This window comes from Talpa europaea (assembly GCF_964194135.1).
Source record: "Talpa europaea genome assembly, chromosome: 15".
Classification (NCBI taxonomy): Eukaryota; Metazoa; Chordata; class Mammalia; order Eulipotyphla; family Talpidae; genus Talpa; species Talpa europaea.
The window spans coordinates 68,963,199-68,985,091 of NC_140083.1; the positions used below are offsets into that span (position 1 = coordinate 68,963,199).

At 38.1% G+C, this 21,893-nt stretch overlaps 1 protein-coding gene across 1 annotated transcript; it reads left to right on the forward strand.

Moving 5' to 3' along the window:
* Positions 1-858: 858 nt before the first annotated feature.
* LOC311185460 (scavenger receptor cysteine-rich type 1 protein M130-like) lies at positions 859-21,336 on the forward strand (the record flags this gene model as incomplete). The annotated part of the gene is made up of 14 exons (XM_084256085.1): positions 859-889; positions 2,473-2,547; positions 3,522-3,842; positions 6,900-7,220; positions 9,229-9,549; positions 10,046-10,366; positions 15,211-15,525; positions 15,624-15,938; positions 16,307-16,399; positions 16,477-16,791; positions 17,932-18,252; positions 18,948-19,256; positions 19,862-19,969; positions 21,224-21,336. The coding sequence occupies 14 exons, from the start codon at positions 859-861 to the stop codon at positions 21,334-21,336; spliced, it is 3,279 nt and encodes a 1,092-aa protein (XP_084112211.1).
* Between the last annotated feature and the right edge of the window lie 557 nt (positions 21,337-21,893).

The window sequence follows — 21,893 nt, forward strand, 5'->3', positions numbered from 1 at the left end:
CACATTTGATTACGGACACAATTTTTTTTTGTATTTTTTTAAATTTTATTTTTATATTCCCCATGCAATTACAACCCCCTTATTTTGACCACAATCCCTCCTTTCCCCACCCTCTAGCCCCCATACAGTGTCTCTGGTTCATAGTTGTTTGTTGATTTTGATATTTTCTTTCTTATAGTTATTCTTTTCCTGGTCCCTTATTTAAATTTTCTAGATTCCTGCTACGAGTGAGACCATCCAGTATTTTTCTTTTTCTTCCTGCCTTATTTCACTGAGCATGATCCCTTCCAGCTCCATCCATGTTGCTGCAAATTGCATGTGTTTATCTTTTTTGAATGCTGAGTAATATTCCATGGTGTATATGTACCACATCTTCTTGATCCAGTCATCTATTTTTGGGCATTTGGGTTGTTTGATTATGGACACAATATTTTTAAAAAGTTGTTATAATGATAAGACACTGTTAACATTTTGCCAACTTTGCTTTGGTGTTTTTGGACATAATTTAACTAGAAAACTATTGCTAATTTTTTTTCTGATATATTAATCCCCCCAAAAAAGGTATAGATTTAAAATAGTCTATCCAACAACACTATATGGTTTAATATTCTCTTAATTTTTATCAATCTGTGGTTAATGTTTTTCAATTTCCTTTGATTGTTTCATATCCCCTATCGAAGAGGGAACCTCTCTCTCTCAAAGCCTTCCCTTTTTTGATTGACTCCACCTCCAATGCAGAGCCTTTCTCTTTTTGTGTGGAAGTAAGCTGATTTTCAGAATTCTTAGTGAGCCTCTTCTTCAGGAGAACATTTCTAGGAAATAATACAAGGTTAAGGAATCATAGTGGACAAACTCAGCATGTTGCTACATGACAACTCTGTGACTTCTGGTAAGAGTTTCTCATTTATTCTACACTTGCCTTTTTTTTAATGAAAAATTTTTAAAAAGATTTATTTATTCATGCATATAAGAACCATGGTACGGAACAGATGTGCAGAAGGGTGAGAGGATTCACCAGAGACAGAGCGGGAAACAGAACAGGCAGACTGACTGAAAAACACACTCCTGAGGGGAGCAGCAGGCGAGACAGGAGAGATCTGCTGCGCCATGTGGGTATCTCTCTGGCCGGCTGGGACTGAACCCGGACTGCAGAGGCTGCGGACAGCTTCAAGCGCTGTGCTCAACCACCTGCGCCACCAGGGAAGCCCTACAATTGCCTTTAAATGAGTATAGCATTATTATGATTGCCACTTAATTGGATTTAAGGGTGATTAACATCAGAAGAGTAAACAGTGGGGAAATGAGCATTAAGTTTATATGGCCATCACTACCTGCCATGGATTCAAAGTTGCAGATGTGAGATAAGGATTCCATTTGATACCGATTTTGTAAAACTGCTGAAATGAAGTTAAGGAACTGAAATGAACTGTATTGAGTGTGAAAACAGTAACTATTAGAAAATAGGGAACATATAAGAATAGATTGGAAGTTGATCACCTAGAGCAAATTTGGAGTAACACTCCTGAGTGTTGAAATCTGCTCCATAACTTATGTAGGCTTGTTAAACTTATTTTGGCATTTTAACTTTTAATTTAGAATTGGGTTAAAGTAAGGGAAAAAGAAGGAAAAGAAATGAGAATAACAGTAGCTTTAAAGAATGTATTATGCTGTATCTGGAGATAAGATCTAATATGTGGGTTTTTTTTTAAGGATTTTATTTATTTATTTACATAAGCAGTGGGTACAGTCAGAAGCGTGGGAGGGTGAGAGAATTCACCAGAGCCAGAGTGGGGAACAGAACAGGCAGACTGACAAAGTACACTGCTGAGGGGCGCAGCGGGCAGCAGGAGAGGTCTGCGTGCGATCTGGGACCCTTGCCTGGCGGCCAGGGATCAAACCGGCACTGCAGAGGCTGCGGGCAGCTTTGCAGCCCAGCGATCAATCACCGCACCACTTGGGAGGCCCTAATATGTGGGTTTTTAAAATATAAACATTGTCACTTTGTCCCATTAATGTATTGCTCAGCTACTATTTAGCAGGCATGTAACTGGTGAAACCACAGTGAACATGATAGAAATAATCCTGCCCTCTTGGAATTTACCATCTGATAAGGTGATTCAGATAGGTGTGGAGGTGGGGACAAGGTAGTCTGATACTGCCCTGTGCCCTTAGGGAGAGATGTCCACTGCTACATTTCATCAATGCCTTTTCAATTTTCCAGGTTTTAAGATCTGCCCTTGCAGTTCTTTTTCCATTCCCAGCTTTCTTCTAATTTCTCTCCCCTGTTTCCTGTAAGCATGGACATTTGCAAAGCTATTTCACTGAAACTACCTGATCCTGTCTGCTTGCTATTTAGAAGGAAGGGTTTTCTGCCTTGGATTGACTTTCTTTGTTGATCTCAAAGTCTGAAACCATTTGTCATCTCCAAAGTTGATTTGCAAAGATGATAATTTTGCCCCCTTTTTTTCACAGACTTGAGAAGATATTTTCTCCACTTGAACTCCTTCACCATTGCTGTAATCTCAGTTCTCATCACTAGTTCTCTAGGTGAGTACGGGGTCGAATTTATTTGCAGCTGGAGCTCACTGTGATAAGAATCGTTAAAAGTAAATAATTCTTCTGATGGCTAAGTATCATCTAAAAACATGATCCATGGAGACAAAGGATAGGACATTAAAATAAGAACCTAATCATATGACATAAAGACTTTAACAAAGTACTAGTGCAGTTCTACAAAACAAATTTTTTCCACAGGAAAAAAATACATTTTACTTGAAGTTTGGAAATAATGTCTAACTGAAAAATTGGGACTCATACTGAAGCTAAATCTCAGAATTATTGGGATGAAATGGAATTTGGGGAGCACTTTAATAAATTCAAATGCCAAAATTTATCTAAAAATGTATTGGGGGGACCACTAGTTTCTGGGTTAGCAAAAATAAAGATAAGGTGCTAGCTGAGACATGGGGTATTGGGAGGGTCAGAACAGATGAGATTTTTTTTTTTTAGTAGAAGATAATAAGAAAATATCTCCACCTCAATTTCCTCTTAGTAGATAACTTTCAGTCAAGTTTATTCTAGTGTTTTTAAAAATTCATGGCATTTTGCATATATATGTGTAAGGCTGTTAATTTCTTTATAACTAGTCTTTTCGTCCTCATCATCAACCTTCTTTCTATTAATCTTAGGATTTTGAAGAAATTATTGCAGCTTGTCCCTATATTTAAATAGTCAACTCTCCATAGAGATGATGTAAATTGACATAAAGAATGTCAGCCATAAAATAAAAGTCTCACAATGTATTGTACTCCTTAGCTTTACTGGTTTTATATCATTGCTTAGTTTGAAGACTGTGATATCAGTGTATTTGATTCCTATGAAATAGCTTTCTTCTGTTGTGATAGGTGGGGCCAGGAATGTTTCTCAAATATGGCTTTGAAAGATAAATGATTGTAAATAATAATAATTCTCTACTTGCTCTTTGGATCTTGACCAATTGCTGCCTTTACCCTCTATTGCAGGAGGAACAGAGAAGGAGCTGAGGCTAGTAGGTGGCGAAGACAAGTGTTCTGGAAGAGTGGAAGTGAAAGTCCAGGAGAAATGGGGAACTGTGTGTAATAATGACTGGGACATGAATGAGGTCTCTGTGATTTGCAGGCAGCTGGGATGTCCAACTGTTATCCAGTCCACTGAGTGGACTAATTCCAGCGGAGGCTCTGGACAAATCTGGATGAGTCATGTTTCTTGTCAAGGGAATGAATCATTTCTCTGGGACTGCAAACATGAAGGATGGGGAAAGCATAACTGCACTCACCAACAGGATGCAGGAGTAACCTGCTCAGGTAAAACTTGCATAAGTCAGTCTCCACGTGAAATGCATTGTGAGAAAAAATATGTAGATGGGTTAGAAAAGAAAAGGATTCAATTCCCTAGAAGCAATCTTATCCACGTATGAAATTACCCAGTCCATTGCTAAAAATCCAAGACAAAGACAAAACCCATATTTTTTAAAAAAATAAAAAAGATTCTGAACATTACAGCCAGGAGGTGACTACCTTCAATATATTCAGTAACCTGGGGCCTCCCCGGTGGCTCAGCAGGGTGAGCTCTGTGCTGTGAAGCTGTCTGCAGCCTCTGCAGTGCAGGTTTGATTCCCAGCCAACCAGGGAGAAACCCACATGGTGCAACAGACCTCTCCTGCCTTGTCCGCTGCTTCCCTCAGCAGTCTCTTCCGTCTGTCTGCCTGTTAGGCTTCCCACTCTGTCTCTGGTGAATTCTCTCACCCTCCCACGCCTCTGACTGTACCCCAGTTCTTGTATAAATAAATAATTTTTAAATATATATATTCAGTAATCCAACCATACCCTCCTCTTGTACATGGAAATATTATAATATCTAAATTAATTCCATCTCCCATTCCCAGAGACATGCTGCTTTCATGCATAGACCCATAAATTATTCCCCGTTAACTGATCATCCTCTAATAATCAACTTATTGCATTAAGAATAAATATGGCTAACACTGTTTCCCTTTTTTGGGGCAAAGAAGTTTCACAAAGTATAATGGTTTTTCCAGTGTACAGTGCTATTCACCCCATTTATACAATTGCACTGATTTATAAAACATTTCATAAGTTTTATCCCAGTTAATCTTACAATAACTCACAAAGTCATGTGTCAGACCTGCTAACAAATCCCAAGATCATATTTCTGACCCATTCAGATTCCTGGACTTCCTATTCTCCTGGCTTCTTTCACTGACCTTTATGCAGACCTTGCAGCCTCTTTTAGAGACCATCTCCTCCATAGGACTGATTTTAGACTGATCTAGTCTCTACCCAGGCTTTGTGTCTTAATGGGAACTAAACTGGCTAGTACTAGAAAAATAAGCTGGGCAATGCTCTTATTTTGAGCAAGTTGTTAAATCTCTCGAAACTCCAGTTTCTGAGGTTGCAGTGGCAGGCTGCTGGTAGTCTAGTATGTACGACGTGTTTAAAATGTTTGCTCCCTCATGTCTTGCTACTGCCTGTTCCTTTGACAACTCAGTTCTCTTTCTCCTTTGTCTACTTCCCTTCCCCTCTTCTTCCTCCTCCTTCTACCTTCTTCTTGTCCTTTATTGTTAATTATTATGTGGCGTCAGAGAGTAACAGTAGTAACGTTTACATAAAACATCTACAGCAAAGCTCTTACCGTAATTACCACTGTCTAGAGAGCTGACTGCTTACACTAAGACATCAGTGTAGTACCTTTGACTCTTGTTTGTTTTTTTAAACTCAGAATGGACTCACTGAAACTTGCCTTTTTTAAAAATTATTTTATTTTATATAATTCTTACATCATTTTTCATTTTTGCACAGTGTATGCATTTTCATTTTGGTTATATTCCCCATACAATTCCCACCCTCCTTATTCTGACCTTAATCCCTCCTCTCCTCCACGCCCTCCCCGCCCCCGTGGTATGTCTCTGGTCTATAGCTGCTTGTTGATTTTTGATTTTTACTTTATTAAAATTAGCGAAATAAGCCAGAAAGAAAAGGAAAAATACCGGATGGTCTCACTCATAGCAGGAATTTAGAAAACCTAAATAAGAGACCAGGAAAAAGAATAATTAAAACTTGCCTTTTGAAGTTTAGACACATAAAGCCCCAAATTGGTGCATAATAAGAGGAAAGAATGTGTAGCCACTGAGTTCTGAGATTCTCACTCTGATGTTCAATCTGCCAACTTCTACCTCTTGGGAGATTTTATTGTTCTATTCACTGGGGCAGTATAACACAGGAGCAGAAAGACTGGTGCTAGACTGCTTTGTTTTGTTTGTTTCACATCTCAGCTCTACTACTTTCAAGGTGTTTGATCCTGTGCTAGTTTTTTAACCTCAGATTATTTATCTGTGCATAGTGGTTATGGTAATAACACACAGTGCTTAAAGTTGTTATGAAAACTAAAGATAACACATGTGATACACTTGGAATGTCATTTGCATATTTTGCTTGGGAACCGCTATGATTGTTAGTTCATAACAAAAGTCTTAAGTGGAGGGCTTTGCCTACAGTTGGAGCTTTTCCATTTGAACTACTTTTTTAATAAAAGCGCTTTTAAACATTTTTGTCTGGTCACAAACAGCTTTTGTTTTTCAAAATGTCATCCCAAATCTCCTTTTTCTCAGGTATTTCAGTCTTCATGGAAAATATAGGGGATAGTATATAGATACAATTTTCTTTATGAAAAGCTGTTCTTTGTTTAAAAATGGTACCTGATGCTTTTGAAATTTGAGAAGAAAAAATATTTTGTGTCAAATAAGAAATTGGTATGAAAACAATTGTTTTCATTGATTTTTCTTCAATTTTTAATAATTTGATACACATGTGGTGTTTTTTGCAAATATACATGCTAATGCATTTTTATTTCTTTTTCCTGTTTTCCAATTTCTAATTCAACTTCAGAGACTTATTTATGCTATTTATTATGTTGTAATAAAGAAAGATTGAAACAAAGTTTTAAATGTTCAACAAATGGTCAGTTTGTTGTTGGTTTTTGCTGCTTTATTGTATGAACTAATTTTATTATTTTTTCCCAGCTTTTAAAATAAAGACTTTGAGCCAAATTTATCTATTTCTACATAAAAGAGTGTTTACTCTGTCCAAGTAATGAAAGGAAACAAAACAAAACAAAATAAATTTTATATCTGTCTATCAAACATGTTCCTTGGAAAGTAGATGTAGATGGAAGTCTTTATTGCCAGCTTGTTTTTTAGTGATTAAAATTCTCCAATATGTTAAAATAGGCAACTTCCAAAATGAGCTGCCATTTTAAGGACATAACCCAAGAGGAATCTCATTTTCTAAAATCACTTCTGAATGAATGTCAACTCTGAAAATTCTGCTCTTTTTCTGCTCTAGATGGATCCAATTTGGAGATGAGGCTGGTGAATGGAGGAAACCGGTGTTCAGGACGAATAGAGATCAAATTCCAAAATCAGTGGGGAACAGTGTGTGATGATAACTTCAACATAGATAGTGCTTTTGTGGTTTGTAGACAACTTGAATGTGGAAGTGCTGTCACTTTCTCTGGTTCAGCTAATTTTGGAGAAGGTTCTGGACCAATCTGGTTTGATGATCTTGCATGCAATGGAAATGAGTCAGCTCTCTGGAACTGTGAGCACCAAGGCTGGGGAAAACATAATTGCCAACATGCTGAGGACGCCGGAGTGATTTGCTTAGGTAAGGACTGATCTGGGATTGTTCTGTTCTCTCTGAAAGGACAAAAATAAGTGTGTGTGGGGGGTGCATCCCTGGTGGTGCAGTGAGTTGAGCGCTGCGCTGTGAAGCTGTCCGCAGCCTCTGCAGTGAGGGTTCGATTCCCGCCGGCTGGCGAGAATCCCACATGGTGTGTGGCAGACCTCTCCTGTAGTGCCCGCTGCTCCCCTCAGCAGTGTATATCTGTCATCTGACTGTTCTGCAACATGCTCTGTCTCTGGTGAATCCTCTCACCCTCCTGCGCCTCTGGCCTGTACCCAAGCTCTTGTATAAAAATAAATAAATCTTAAAAAAAAGAACAAAAAAACCCCAAAATAAGGGGGGGAGGTAAGAACCCTAAAATCCTGGACTCTTAAAAGCTTCCTTTGTCACTTTTTTATTACCTAATTTCAGGTTCCAGTACTGATACCTGTGGCGTTTCTACCTTAATTGAAATTAGGATCTACAGGTTGGAGGGAAAGTATAAACAGTGAAACTGAGATTGTAATCTTAAGCACAACAGGAGATGTTTAGTGAATAGTCCAATTTCCCCCCACAAAGTAAAGAAAAAGATTCAACTAACAAATTTTGCTTTCTGAATTTTGAAAGCAAATCCCCCTACCTTATCATTCTCTACCTGTAAAAGTCTCGTTAGCCCCATTAACATACCTTTTCCCCAACTACTCATTCAAGTTTACAGACTCAAATGACTTAAGAAAATATTTTGGCTTCCTGTTACAACCTTACTTGTGCTAGTTCTCGGGTATGAGCAGGAGCTATGTCTAGAGATTTTCGTGTTCCATGCCTGATCAGGGACAAGTGTAGTAGTAGATCTGTACATGCAGGGATGTCCCTCTCCTTTTTTCACTTGAGTTCGAAGTTTGAAGAAGACATAATATGTCCTGAATTCCAGGAAACATTTAGGAAAGTGCAATTCCAGTGAAAATGCCCCTAGTTTACCAGGTATCTTTTCTTTTTTGGGGTGGATGGGGGAAAAAGAAGGAAACTCAATTCAAGCTCATTTTAAAATAAAATACTATCTCAGAAAACTAGGGACCCCAGTAGGTATAGTTGGTTTCATGTGTGGTTATACTTAAATGTTTAAACAACGTTATCAGGGTTGTGACTCTTCTCTATTTTTTGAGTTGGGTTTTCTTTTAATGGAACAATGTGACCTTGTGGTCTGAACCCCCAAAGACTGGGAGTCTTTCAGAAAAGATGGATTTCATTAGCTGAAGCAAGTGAAAGGGATTTGGAATAGAAACCCCAGCATGTACCTTCCATCTTCCTTTTCCCATCAAAATCTTTCTAGGTACCCAATAAGCACGTTTCTTCTCAATGGGTATGACATATGCTAAGAAATCACAGTAACATGTATTTTGGCAACAAAAAGTAAAACTGCCTAGGTTAAAATAAAAACCTGTTTATTAAAGGCTATATCTCAGAATCAAGATCATTTCTTGGAGGAATATTGGTTAGGGGAAGGTGCAAGTAGTGATGATGGGGTCTCTTTTCTCTTTGCTTTGACCTTAAATTAAGGAAATGGTCACAAAGAGGCCAGGCATGCACTACAATCAGATAGGCAATACAGTCAGAGGCGAAAGAAAGTGTTGAATATTGAGACAAAATGGAGTATGTGGGTACCACTTATACAAACACAAATACATGTTTAACAAGAGAAAACAAACAATTCCAACAAACACTCTTTGGTGGTCTAATGAGAAAACCTCTAGATAAAATTTATGCCCTGCAGTTATTATTAGGAACTCTTGCTGAAGTGTGTTTTTTCTGCTAATAAGTGTCCTATCTTCTTGTTTGATCCACTTCCTTTCATCTTTAATGATATTTTCTGTCTCTACTTATAGATACATATATATATATATATATATATATATCTCCCCTTTTTCCTTAACCCATCTAATGTACAACATTTTAGAGTCACCTTATTTGTATTGTTTCTTTATTGTTGACTGGTCTTTTGTCTCTCTTATAGATGGAGCCAACCTGGACCTGAGAGTAGTAGAAGGAGTCACTAAGTGTTCAGGAAGATTAGAAGTGAAATTCCAGGGAGAATGGGGGACAGTGTGTGATGATGGTTGGGATAGTGATGATGCTGCTGTCACATGTAGGCAACTGGGTTGTCCAACAGCCATCACTGCCATTGGCCGAGTTAATGCCAGCGAGGGAACTGGACACATTTGGCTTGATGGTGTTTCCTGCCAAGGACATGAATCTAACCTATGGCAGTGTAAACATCGAGAATGGGGAAAGCATTACTGCAATCACCATGAAGATGCTGGTGTGACATGTTCTGGTAAGTCCAAACAAAAAAAAGAACAACAGTGAAGGAAGGATGTGTGTTCTTTAGGAGCTGTGAGAAACACAACTCACCAACAATTTCCTTGGTGGGAATACACTCAAAGCTTTGAGGAATCTTTAACACATTCTTTATTTCACTAGTTTAGAAAGTTGTCTGACTGTTTTCTGGAATATTTATTCAGACCTTTTGAATTCCAATTACACTTGGAACACCAAAAGTCAAAATGTCCAGGGTTTTTCTTTCCTAAATATCTGACTTGCTCATATTTTTTGACATTGATAATTTTTATTACTCTTTGTAATCATCCTCTGTATCTAACCAAATTCATGGTCTATAGTGGCTGTTGAAAAAAAAGCAAAAAGCAAAACAGGAGATGGGTAAATCATAATTTCCAGTGTCTTAGTATCTAAGAAGGAGCAAGTTAAAAAGGTATCCTTTGGGAGCTAACCTCCATGTGTTTCTATGATCTAAGCTTATGTTTCTTTTGCAGATGGATCAGATCTGGAACTGAGACTTGTAGGTGGAGGCAGCCGCTGTGCGGGGACAGTGGAGGTGGAAATTCAGGGACTGCGAGGAAATGTGCGTGACAGATCTTGGGGACCCAAACCAGCTGAAGTGGTGTGCAGGCAGCTGAAATGTGGATCTGCACTCCAAAGGTCCTATCAAGCTTTTTCCAAAGTTCAAGCAGCAAACATTTGGCTGTTTTTAGGCACCTGTGATGGAAATGAAACTTCTCTTTGGGACTGCAAGAATTGGCAGTGGGGTGGACTTGACAGTTATCACTATGATGAAGCCAAAATTACCTGCTCAGGTAAGATTTTCCATCAAAGAGTTAAGTTGAATTATAGGAACACAAATTTCCAGTAATATCCTTGAAACTGATGAGAAACTTCAGTTCTTGTGACTAGATCTCTCCTAATGAACCAGAAAATATCTATTCCATTGTGAGAGTTGCAGAGAAACCTAATTCATTTTGTATCTAGGACCCAGGTGTTTGCTTCTATGTTCATTTAAGCTTTTGAGTAATTTTTAAATCCAGGGAAATGTGAAAGCATAAGGAGGATGATATTTTTAAAGTAGAACTATTCTTTCATGGAAATGTCCCCAAATGAGTTCAAAAGAAAAGACTATGCTGGATAAACTCACATGACAAAACCTTAATCTCCTTCTTTCTTGTTATGAAAGAATTTTCTTCTTTGTGAGCATTTTTGCATATTTCACTGAAATCTGTTTAAAAAACTCAAAAGTAAGCTGAGTTGGCTAGGTTTATGGATAATCTACTATTTTAAGCTAACTACATTTATACAAATGTTAACTTTGTTCAAAAGTGATGTTTTCAACAACTGTAAGGTAATAGGTTGACATACCTGTTGTAATATGGGGAAAGGGAGATTTCAGAAAAAGCAATGTAAGAGAAAAGCCATTAACATGTAGAGACCTAGGGTAGAAGCTCATATGCGCTGCATGTCCGTTAACCAGTGACTGCCTCAGATACATCCTAACCAAGGTAGATTCCCCAGTGTTACAAATTGTATCTACCTCTGGCTAAGTAAAAATCATTCTCTGATTGAAAAAAAAGACATTCTTTTAAGATATGAATTTGAATCGCTGCATTACTTTTAAAGAGATTTCTTTATTAGGCAATATATCCACAAATTTTAAACTTCAATGGATGTTTTGGACTGAACCAAACACCCATTAACTGCTAATACTGGTTTAGGGACCCTCATATTGCTTTAAGGGTTGAGAAATCATTAGCTGATTTCAGCTGCCCTTAAAGACAGAATAACAATTTGCTGTGAGCTTAGTAGGCTTCTGGTCAATCTGCTTTATTTATTTATTTATTTTTATTATTCTCATTTTATTTTATTTTATTTTTTTATTTAAATTTTATTTTTATATTCCCCATACAATTACAACCCCCTTATTTTGACCCCAAGCCCTCCTTTCCCCACCCCCTACCCTCCATAGAGTGTCTCTGGTTCATAGTTGTTTGTTGATTTTGATATTTTCTTTCTTATAGTTATTCTTTTTCCTGGTCCCTTATTTAAGTTTTCTAGATTCCTGCTATGAGTGAGACCATCCGGTATTTTTCTTTTTCTTTCTGGCTTATTTCGCTGAGCATGATCCCTTCCAGCGCCATCCATGTTGCTGCAAATTGCATGTGTTTATCTTTTTTGAATGCTGAGTAATATCAATCTGCTTTAATCCAGTGCCATGTGAAAGTAACCACAGTCAGTATATTTACATACTTTGGTCCATAGTGTGGCCAGTTTCCTTCCTCTTAATTTATTGATCGCTGCCTTAAGTTCATTTGAAATCAGGATTTTGCAAGGAAAGGCAAGACTGGACTCTTGGCTTGCTGGTGGACTCATCGTCTTTGTATGTGGATCATCAGTTTTATGCTCTGCTAAAATTGCATGTTTGTCACCTCCAATTTTGGGGGACAAGATACTTAGGGATTTTTCTTAATCCTGCAAACTGCAAATTATAGAACTCTACTAACTGCATGTGATAGCTGCAGGAAGAGCGTGTCTTCCTTACAAAATTGGTATTTTTCCTTCCACTTCTGCTTACAGTCTGGCTCCTTCTTAGTCTGAGTTCACATCTGGTTTTGTGCTGAAGTGCTGAAGGCAGCAATGAGGATTCATGTTATGCCAACATTCTGACATTTTTTTCTTCAGATTTTTATAATTTTCCCAATAAGTTCTCCAATTTTCAACTTTAGTGAGTACATGGTTTTCTTCTCAAGGTGTCATTTGCCCAATGTCTTACCATGAACAACAAGATTCATTAGCTTTACAATTGACAATAACTGAGTCATGAGTATCTTCTGTCCATTGATTCCGATCAACTGTATTCAAAATGGTAGTTTTTTATAGAGTAGTTTTTTATAGAGTACCTTGCTTATGGTTACACATTATGAATTATTTAGGATTCCATTCATCTACATATAATAAAAATCCCAAAGAGCATAAGTTTGACAGTTTAGGTGGGTCCCTTTCTTTACGAAATTATGCTTTTGTTTGCTATTTGCCATGTGTGCTCTTGACTTTACATTGTAAACTCTTGTTATATTGCTGTAGTTTTTGGAAGCTCTTCTCTTTTTGGGGGGTGGAGGCTAGGTTTTAGTTCATTCCTTCTTTTGCTCTAGAAATAGAGTTTGCAATTTTGTTTAGCTCCTTGATATTTTTAAAAAGATTTCCAGCAAAAAATTAGTGTGGGGGGGCATAGTCTCTGTGTCTGCCAAGTTCAAACTTCAAATTCCATAATCTCTTGAAATTCCAAGAATTTTATAATGTATAGGACTTTCTGTATGAAAGGACCCAAAAATACAAAGTAAAGCAGGAAGACTAGAAAGATAAACAGTTTATCTCTGATGAACAGTTTATATACACCAGCCAGAAAGAGGTCTAAGAAATTTTGGTCATAAAATGACTTTGAACTCCAGACATTTGGTGTGATAATGTGTACATGCTGTAGAGGACATCACAATTTAACAAACAGTTGTTTGAGCTGTGTTTTATCTTACTAAGACTTAAGAAATAATTTTGAGGTTAAAATGGTCTATACTTCAGAGTCTGGGAAGTAAAATGATGAAAATATATTAATGCTTTTTTAAACCCTGATATTCATTTTATCTATTATGAAACTAACTCATTCTTTCTTTTACTTGGTTTTCATTTCTAGAGAAAGAAATGGATACAGATACAGTTACAGGCAGCAGGAGAGGTTTAACTCATTTATCAAAGGAGCAACTTTGTTCATTTTGTATCTAACATATTTCTAATTTTGGATTCATCCTTATTTGAATATGTACATCTTTTACTAAACTGTGTGTTTTTTGGGGGAAAGAGTGATTATTGAGAAATTGAAGAAACTTGAAAAGAAGTAACTTTTCTCCAGGTACATGAGGTTGGGAAATACATTATAAATAGAGAGAAAAGTTTCAACAGATGTCCAGAAGCATGAAAAAGCATGATAAACTCAGGCTGGGGCATAGAGTTGAACAAATAAAGTAATAGGTTTTAGGTTTTTAAGGCAATATCAATAGAAGAGTTTTAAAGTATGCTAAAAATCAGTGCTTATCATCCCTTCTTAGTTTTCATAGATGGATAATATTGGGGGATCGATCAAAGGTCTCTATGCTGCAATTACCTCAAAAGAAAAATTATGGTGACAAAAATACCTCCCTCATAGAATTTTGGGGCAAATGATTAATACATGTTGGAGACTTTGGTTATGGTTAGCATCAATAGTATCAGTATAATCTGTCTTCATTGATAGATTGAGCCCTGTAACAGACTTTCTAGCCCATACGAATGCCTGACACATTGTAGGTACTTAATAATGTTTGTTTAAAGGATAAATAATTGCATAAGTAAGATAGAAACATCAAATTATATCAAAGACAAAGAAATCATGGAAAAATATTTGGAATTTAATCATATATTTGTGGTCATGGCATGGACTTATTGGAAAGAAGATTTAGAAAAAAGGAAATCACATAGGAAGCTATCACAAAGGTCTACACGACTTGTGAAGACAAATTACATTAAAACAGTAGAAAAACTACAGAGAAGAAATCCCCTGGAGGACTAACAGACATTAGTGGTTTTCTCCATGTACAGTGTACAGTGCAGGTAAAAATTCTAGTCTCTGGAATATGCGACTGCCTGGCTCCAAATTCCAGCATTTCAGTAATTCACTGTGTGATCTTAGTGAATTACTGTGCCCCTCTATGCTCTGGTTTCTTTGTCTGTAAAATGAAAATATTAAGAATTATTCCCTAACATAATTGTAAGGATAAACTGCTATTTGTTAAATAATTAGTAATTTATTACTAGGTGCTCACATAATGTTCACTACTATCATTATTATTACCATTAATTATGATGAGATAAAGAAGTAATTCAATTTCAGGCAATTCTAATTTGTTCTAGAGATCATTAATTAAGCAAAGACTATGAGGGGCTTGTCTATACAACAATTCTGAACACCTTAAGTTTCAGATGTCCCAGTAAGTAGCTTTGTTTATAAATATATATTTAAGGAGAAAGGAATAGGTGAAAAGGTACTTTTTGGTAGTTAGAGAAGAATATCCATTGAGAAGATGAGAGAATTGAGGTTAAAACATGGAAAATACATGAAATTTCTGATAAGACACTGCCAGGCAGAAAGGAGGAGGAAATACAAGAAAGTGATGTCTCATGTCCTCTGCTATCAAAGGGAAGAAGAGATCTGGGGTCTATTTTGAAAACAGGAAGTTTATTGGAAAACTTTACATAGAACCATTTGAAAAGTTTGGTGCCAACCTCCAACTTCAGTGGGTGGAAGATGAATACAGGGCTAAAAGATGGAGTGTCTTTTATCTGTGGGCTCAGCTGTTGGGAAGAATGTAAGAAAAATAGCAAAAGGAGTTATGATGCCACCAAAGATGATTGGCCCAGGAGGCAAAGTTCCATAACTTTCTCAGATGGTTCAGTCCAAAGATTCATGGGGAGATACAGGAAGAAAATCCGGGCAGAATGAGTGTGGAAAATTGCTAACATCTTGGTCTTTCTTTCTCATACTTTCCTCCTTTCCTCACCCCCATCGGAAAGATAAAACATACTTGGGAGTATGTATCTCTAACTGAGATATTATTGTGTTCAGCCCACAGGGAACCCAGACTAGTTGGAGGAGACATTCCCTGCTCTGGTCGTGTTGAAATTAAACATGGCGACACATGGGGCACCGTCTGTGATTCTGACTTCTCTTTGGAAGCTGCTGATGTGCTGTGCCGGGAATTACAGTGTGGTACCGTCAGCTCAATCATCGGGGGAGCTCACTTTGGAGAAGGACATGGACAGATCTGGGCTGAAGAATTCCAGTGTCTTGGGAATGAGTCCCATCTTGCTCTCTGCCCAGTAGCTCCTCGCCCTGATGGGATTTGCAGCCACAACAGAGACGTGGGGGTAGTCTGCTCAAGTGAGAGCCAGAGAACACACTCACTTTGTTCCCATATTGCAAAGAGGGGGTGGTTAGGCAGTCCCAGACACTGTTGTTAAAACTCTGTCTCTTTCTAGGATACTCAGAAATTCGCTTGGTGAATGGCAAGTCCTCATGTGAGGGAAGAGTGGAACTCAAGGTGCTTGGGACCTGGGGATCCCTTTGCAGCTCTCATTGGGACATGGAAAATGCCCATGTTTTGTGCCATCAGCTTCAATGTGGAGTTGCCCTTTCTACCCCAGGAGGATCACATTTTGGGAAAGGAAGTGGTCAGGTCTGGAGGCACATGTTTCACTGTACTGGAATTGAGCAGCACATGGGAGATTGTCCCATGACTGCTCTGGGTGCTCGGACATGTTCTGCAGGGCAACTGGCCTCTGTAATCTGTTCAGGTAAGAGGATAAAGGGCAGCCAATGAGGAGCCTCTTGCATGGTGGTGTGCCTTAAGAGCAGGTGTACCCATGGGAATGAAGAACAAAAAGGGAATGATCCATTTTCAGGGATAGTGAGAAGTATGCCAGAATGTTACCCTTACTTGTCTTATTAGAGGGAAAGCAAACTAAATTTCCATGGACTCCATAGTTATCTAGTGCTTCTCATGGGCCAGCTGATTCATTCCCAGCCTGGTTGACACATACACTGTCCCCTCTCTCTGTTTAACATGTTTGTCTGCAGCTCATCAACCTAACTCTCCATTTGACCCCTCTTTCCCACCCTAGTATTTGGTATCATGTATGACTGAGCAGTTTGGTGTTTTCAGGAAATCAGAGTCAGACATTGCAACCCTGCAATTCATCATCTTCAAACCCAACGAGCTCTGCTGTGTCAGAGAAAAACACTGTTCCCTGCAGAGGTAAGAATCAGTGAGCAATCTGTGAAAAGGGTCTCAATCCTTAGAAATGCATTCTATTGATTTTATTTTCTTTCCAGAGAGTGGTCAACTTCGTTTGGTAAATGGAGGCAATCGCTGTGCTGGAAGAATAGAGGTCTATCATGATGGCTCCTGGGGCACCATCTGCGATGATAGCTGGGACCTGAAAGATGCCCACGTGGTGTGCAGACAGCTGGACTGTGGGTCGGCCATTAACGCTACCAGTTCCGCCCATTTTGGGGAAGGAACAGGGCCCATCTGGCTGGATGAGATAAACTGTAATGGAAAAGAAACTCATATTTGGCAATGCCGTTCACATGGCTGGGGCCGGCACAACTGCAGGCACAAAGAGGATGCAGGCATTATCTGCTCAGGTACGTTCTGCAAAAAACCTCTGGTCTTGATTAAATACAAAAGACTGAGGTAAGGCAAAGAGCTGTAAAGAATATTAATCTGAGGGAATTCCTTGAGAAGAACATTCAGAGGAAACTACAGTGACAGTCAGGATCCCAGAAGGATAGATGTGATGAATGAGTACTACCTCATACCAATCCCCTCTTCACTCATGTGCAAATTAGCATAAGCTCAGAGAGAAAAAGACTCAGAAATGAACTTGCATGTCATGAAAAAAACAGCAAAACTAGTAATGAGAATTTCTTTTATAAATCTATATGGTGCTGGATATTGGGTAGGAATTTGGTGCACTACTTATGATCACTGTATTAATAAAGGAATAGATTAAAAGGGACAAGGAGAAATATTTCATGAGGAAAAGATAATTCTATATTCTACAGAGAAAAAGATAATTACCATGCCCAAGAATTTTTCATGGCAGGCAAATGAGACAGCGTAGGAACAAAAATTACCATAGAGGAATGCTTTAAGAAACTAGTATGAATTAGAAAAATGTACTTAACTGTACTATATTGAGGGAAATAACACTGCTACTCACTTACTTCAGCAAGTGAAAAGTTTTACATGCTAAAATGGTTTTGATACATCTGCATTTAATAACGTAAGTCTGGTCGAGGTCATATGTGGCAAAACTGTTTAGTGTTGACATGATGTTTTATTTTATGCTAATATACTACACAAACTTTGGTTTCAGTCTAAACATCTCTCTAAATTTTAACTATCAAGGAGAGTTGCAAAATAGAATAAAAAGAACAGAATAATATCCTGAAGATAAAATTACAGCAATTTAGAGAGAAAAAACCAAACTGTAAATGATAAAAAATCTGAGCCTTTGATTGAGATCTAGAAATCAACTTAGCATCATTGGTGGCATGCTAAAGAGGTCCCTGAGCACAAGGCCCAACACTAGGAGACCATGAGGTATTGATAGAACAAATACTATGTTATACAAAAATCTAAATCACTAAGAAACTACCAAAAAATGTACTAGTAATTGGCACATTGCATCTATTTTAAAAACCTGACACCAGAGTAAAAGGAGGAAATCATCTAAATATTCAGAGAAGATGTGAAACCACTAACTCTGTATTTCACCCCAGAGTTCATGTCTTTGAGACTGACTAGTGAAACCAGCAAAGAGACCTGTGCTGGACGTCTGGAAGTTTTTTACAATGGAAGCTGGGGTACTGTTGGCAAGAGGGACATGTCTGAAACCACTGTGGATGTGGCATGCAGGCAGCTGGGCTGTGGGGACAAAGGAACCATCATCCCTGAATCTTTAGACAAGACAATGTCCAGGTACATGTGGGTGGACAATGTCCAGTGCCCAAAAGGACCTGACACATTATGGCGGTGCCCTTCATCCCCATGGGAACAGAGACTGGCCAGCCCTTCAGAGGAGACATGGATCACATGTGGCAGTGAGTTTCCTTTGATCTATTGAAATTTTCATTCTATACCTCCACCATCATCTTCCAATCTATTAAAGAGGAACGAGTAAACTTTGGTTAATACCTATAGTATTTGGATGGTGTAATGTGTTTTATTTGATTTGTCCTATAAGTATCCCAGATCAGTGACCATTTTTCCAAAGAATATTACTTTTCCCGTGATTTTCTTGAGAGTTTTATTCAATTCCTTTCTCTTTGAATAAATCAGGAGCAAATACCTTGATTCAATATTTGACCATTGAATGGTCTATGTTGCCTTTCCCGTTTTTCTTTCAAATGTTTTCTTGTTGTAATAATATATGGAGAAAAGTAGTCATAAAAATCAATCCTGAAATATTTCCCAATTCTGCAGCTTCTTCTATATACTTTCTTTCTTCCTGTCAATCTCTTAAACTCTTTTCTATTTGGGAGATCTTAGACCTAGCATTATACAATGTTAACTTTATTCACTTGACATTTCCTGAGTCACACTAATGCTCTATGTCCAGGATGAAATATACCCAGTTTGCTGAAAGTTCATCTGCTTTCATAAAAGATAAATTTTGTTAAAATACATATTTTAAAATGTACATTAAATATTTAAATAGATTAAAAAATCTGTTCCTATGATGTCTTTTGAGCTTTTATCTTCTCAGAAATAGCCTAGATGTCTCTGATTTTTTCAGACAAGATCAGACTGCAAGAAGGAAACACTACTTGCTCTGGACGTGTGGAGATCTGGCATAGAGGTTCCTGGGGGACAATATGTGATGACACCTGGGACCTTGAAGATGCTCAGGTGGTGTGTCGGCAGCTGGGCTGTGGCTCTGCTTTGGAGGCACTAAAAGAGGCGGCTTTTGGTCAGGGAATGGGGCCCATCTGGCTCAATGGAGTGAACTGCAAAGGGGATGAAGCTTCCTTGTGGGATTGCCCTCCCGGAATCTGGGGGCACAGTGACTGTGGGCACAAGGAAGATGCTGCTGTGAGGTGCTCAGGTGAGTGCCAAGGACCTGGGTGAAGGCCAGAATCTTTGACAGCAAAGAGAGGGTGGAGAATGAAGTGCATTATGCAAAGATTAGATGAATTTCATGGGGACCTGATGGGGAGAGAGAAACATTATGTTTCAACGTGAAGGAAAGATGAAGACATTTGTTGCTACACATTGGCTTTCACCAAGGAAAAGTGTATGTGTATCCCCATGCAGAGGGAAGAGAAACTAGGGGGCTCTAATTTTAGGTAGAAAGAAGTTTACTTGGTTGAGCAACAGACACTAAAGGCTCAGACAGGAAGTAGAAATATTTGTTTTATATATTATTCCCAAAATTAAGTCTCCCTTTCTTTTTTCTTATAGAAATTTCAGCATCCATAAGATCATCAGAAGCCAAAGGTATTCCATGGGGTTTATAAGCATTATGACCAATCATTTGCATTGTTTAGAAATCCCTCTTGGGTTAAAGTCTTCTGACTTTGGGTCAGAAGTTCTGAGGACTTGAAATTTACTTTGGCAATCTTGTGTGTGACCTAGAAGAGGGATAATAACCAGGACCTGGGTCTCTTGGTGAACACATTGTCAGCTCTCATGATGTTTGCTTGTGTTTAGGTCGCTCATCCGTTGTTGCATTTGGGGTCTTTGGGGTCTTCCTGGTGGCCTCTCTCATTGCAGTCCTCTGGTGGACACTGAAGCGAAGGCAGACACAGCGGCTGACAGGTGTGAGCCATATATGGATACTGCTAACTTTCTGCGGGATAAGAAGTCCTTGGGAGACAAACAAAACAAAAAATTCTTCAACTGAACTATCAAATGAGCAGAAAGACAGGCCCTAGGAGAGGGTTAAGCAGTTTCTCAGAAAAGAGAGAACAAGATTTCAGAGGAGAAAAGGGTCTTTGGTTATACTGAGGATTCCTGTATTCTATCTACATGTTTAATTGAGACATCATAAAACTGATAGTTTAGGATGAAGGGTTTAGGATGAATCCTTTATTGCTAAACATCTGTTTTTTTCTCTTACTGTATACTTACAACTGATCTTGCTGTTTGGCCCATGTTTATATGGGCTGTGAACATATAAACATGATAATCGAGTGCATTCGGTCTTCATGTAAATTCAAATCCAGTAGAAGATATATATGTAAACAGACTGCAGTGTAGCATTATACATTAATATGAATAATGACAGAAGTAGCACAAAGAAGAGATTAATTAACTGAAAGGGGAAGGAGGTATCATAGGCCTTCTAGGAGGTTTTGAGACAGATTCTGAAACTAAAGTGCAAACTTTATCTGGGTAAGGAACATTATAGGGAAAATGAAAATAAATAAAATATAGGGAGGCTATATATGTTTGGGGGCAGGAATTAGAAACTGAATTCAAGGGAAGAAGCTACTGGTAAAGCTGGAGAAATTATGAAGTTATTTCTTTCTACCTATTTCTATATTCCATGATAAGATGCTTAATAGTTATATTAATTTTAAGAGTATTATATAGAGCTGTGAAACAGTCAAATGTCTTTTAGAAGGTTTTATTTGGCAATACAATGTATGAGGCATTGACATTATTGAATAAGGATTGTATCTTGAGAGAGTTGAGATGAAAAATGGGAAGGACTTTATAGTGAGAATGGAGGAAAAGGGATAGATTTTTAGAGAGAAGATAAGAAAAGCAACAGTGAATTAGAGAAGACCGCTGGCTGCCTCAGACTTATTGTTTGATGGCATAGAGGAAATATGGCTTCATCGTGTGTGTGTGTATGTGGTGTGTATATGTGTGTGTGTGTGTGGTGTATGTGTGTGTGTGTGTGTGTGTGTGGTTATAAGGGAAGGCTAAGTAGTAGGATGGGATGAATACAAGACAATGACATGGATAAAGAATTGGTACTTTTGCCTTGATGGGAAAAAACACACATAAGGGAGGGGAGTTTTCCTTATGATCTGCAGATCCCTAACCTCAGATCTCTATTGTCAGTTTCCTCAAGAGGTGAGAACTTTGTCCACAAAATTCAATACCGGGAGATGAACTCTTCTTTGAAGACAGATGACCTGGACCTCCTGACTCCCTCAGGTCTGTGGGTTCTTTGAGGGTCAATAGCCAGATGGTTCCTACCAGTAGCTATAATTAAAGCAGAAGCATTCTACTTTGCATAGCAGTAGAAAGAAATCTGATACATGTAATCAGACACTTTTGATGTATATAAGGAAGAAAAGTAGGAATGAAGTAAAAATTCCTAAAGAACACAAAATTTGCAATATGGGAAGACTATGAGACCTGTGATCACTAGACCCAGCTGGGAGACCCATGACTTTCTGACAGAAGTACAAAGAACCATGCTGCAGAATATTATGACTTTGACCACATTTGTTAAAACAGAAATTAACTTTTCAACTCTCAGTGTCTGCCATCTCCACTTCCTGCACATTTGCTTATTTAAGTTAATATTTATTAAATTTTTCCTAAAGTCAAAAAATTAAAATTTCTATATTTTGATTCCATTGGAAGTCATCATATACTTCACAAGATTGTCTTATTTCCAATTCTGCTTTCTTTGTCCTCTGACATCTACTTAACACCAATGCAATAATTCAGCCTCTGGGCAGCATAACTCTGCCAGGTTGGGAGAAATATCCTAATACCCACT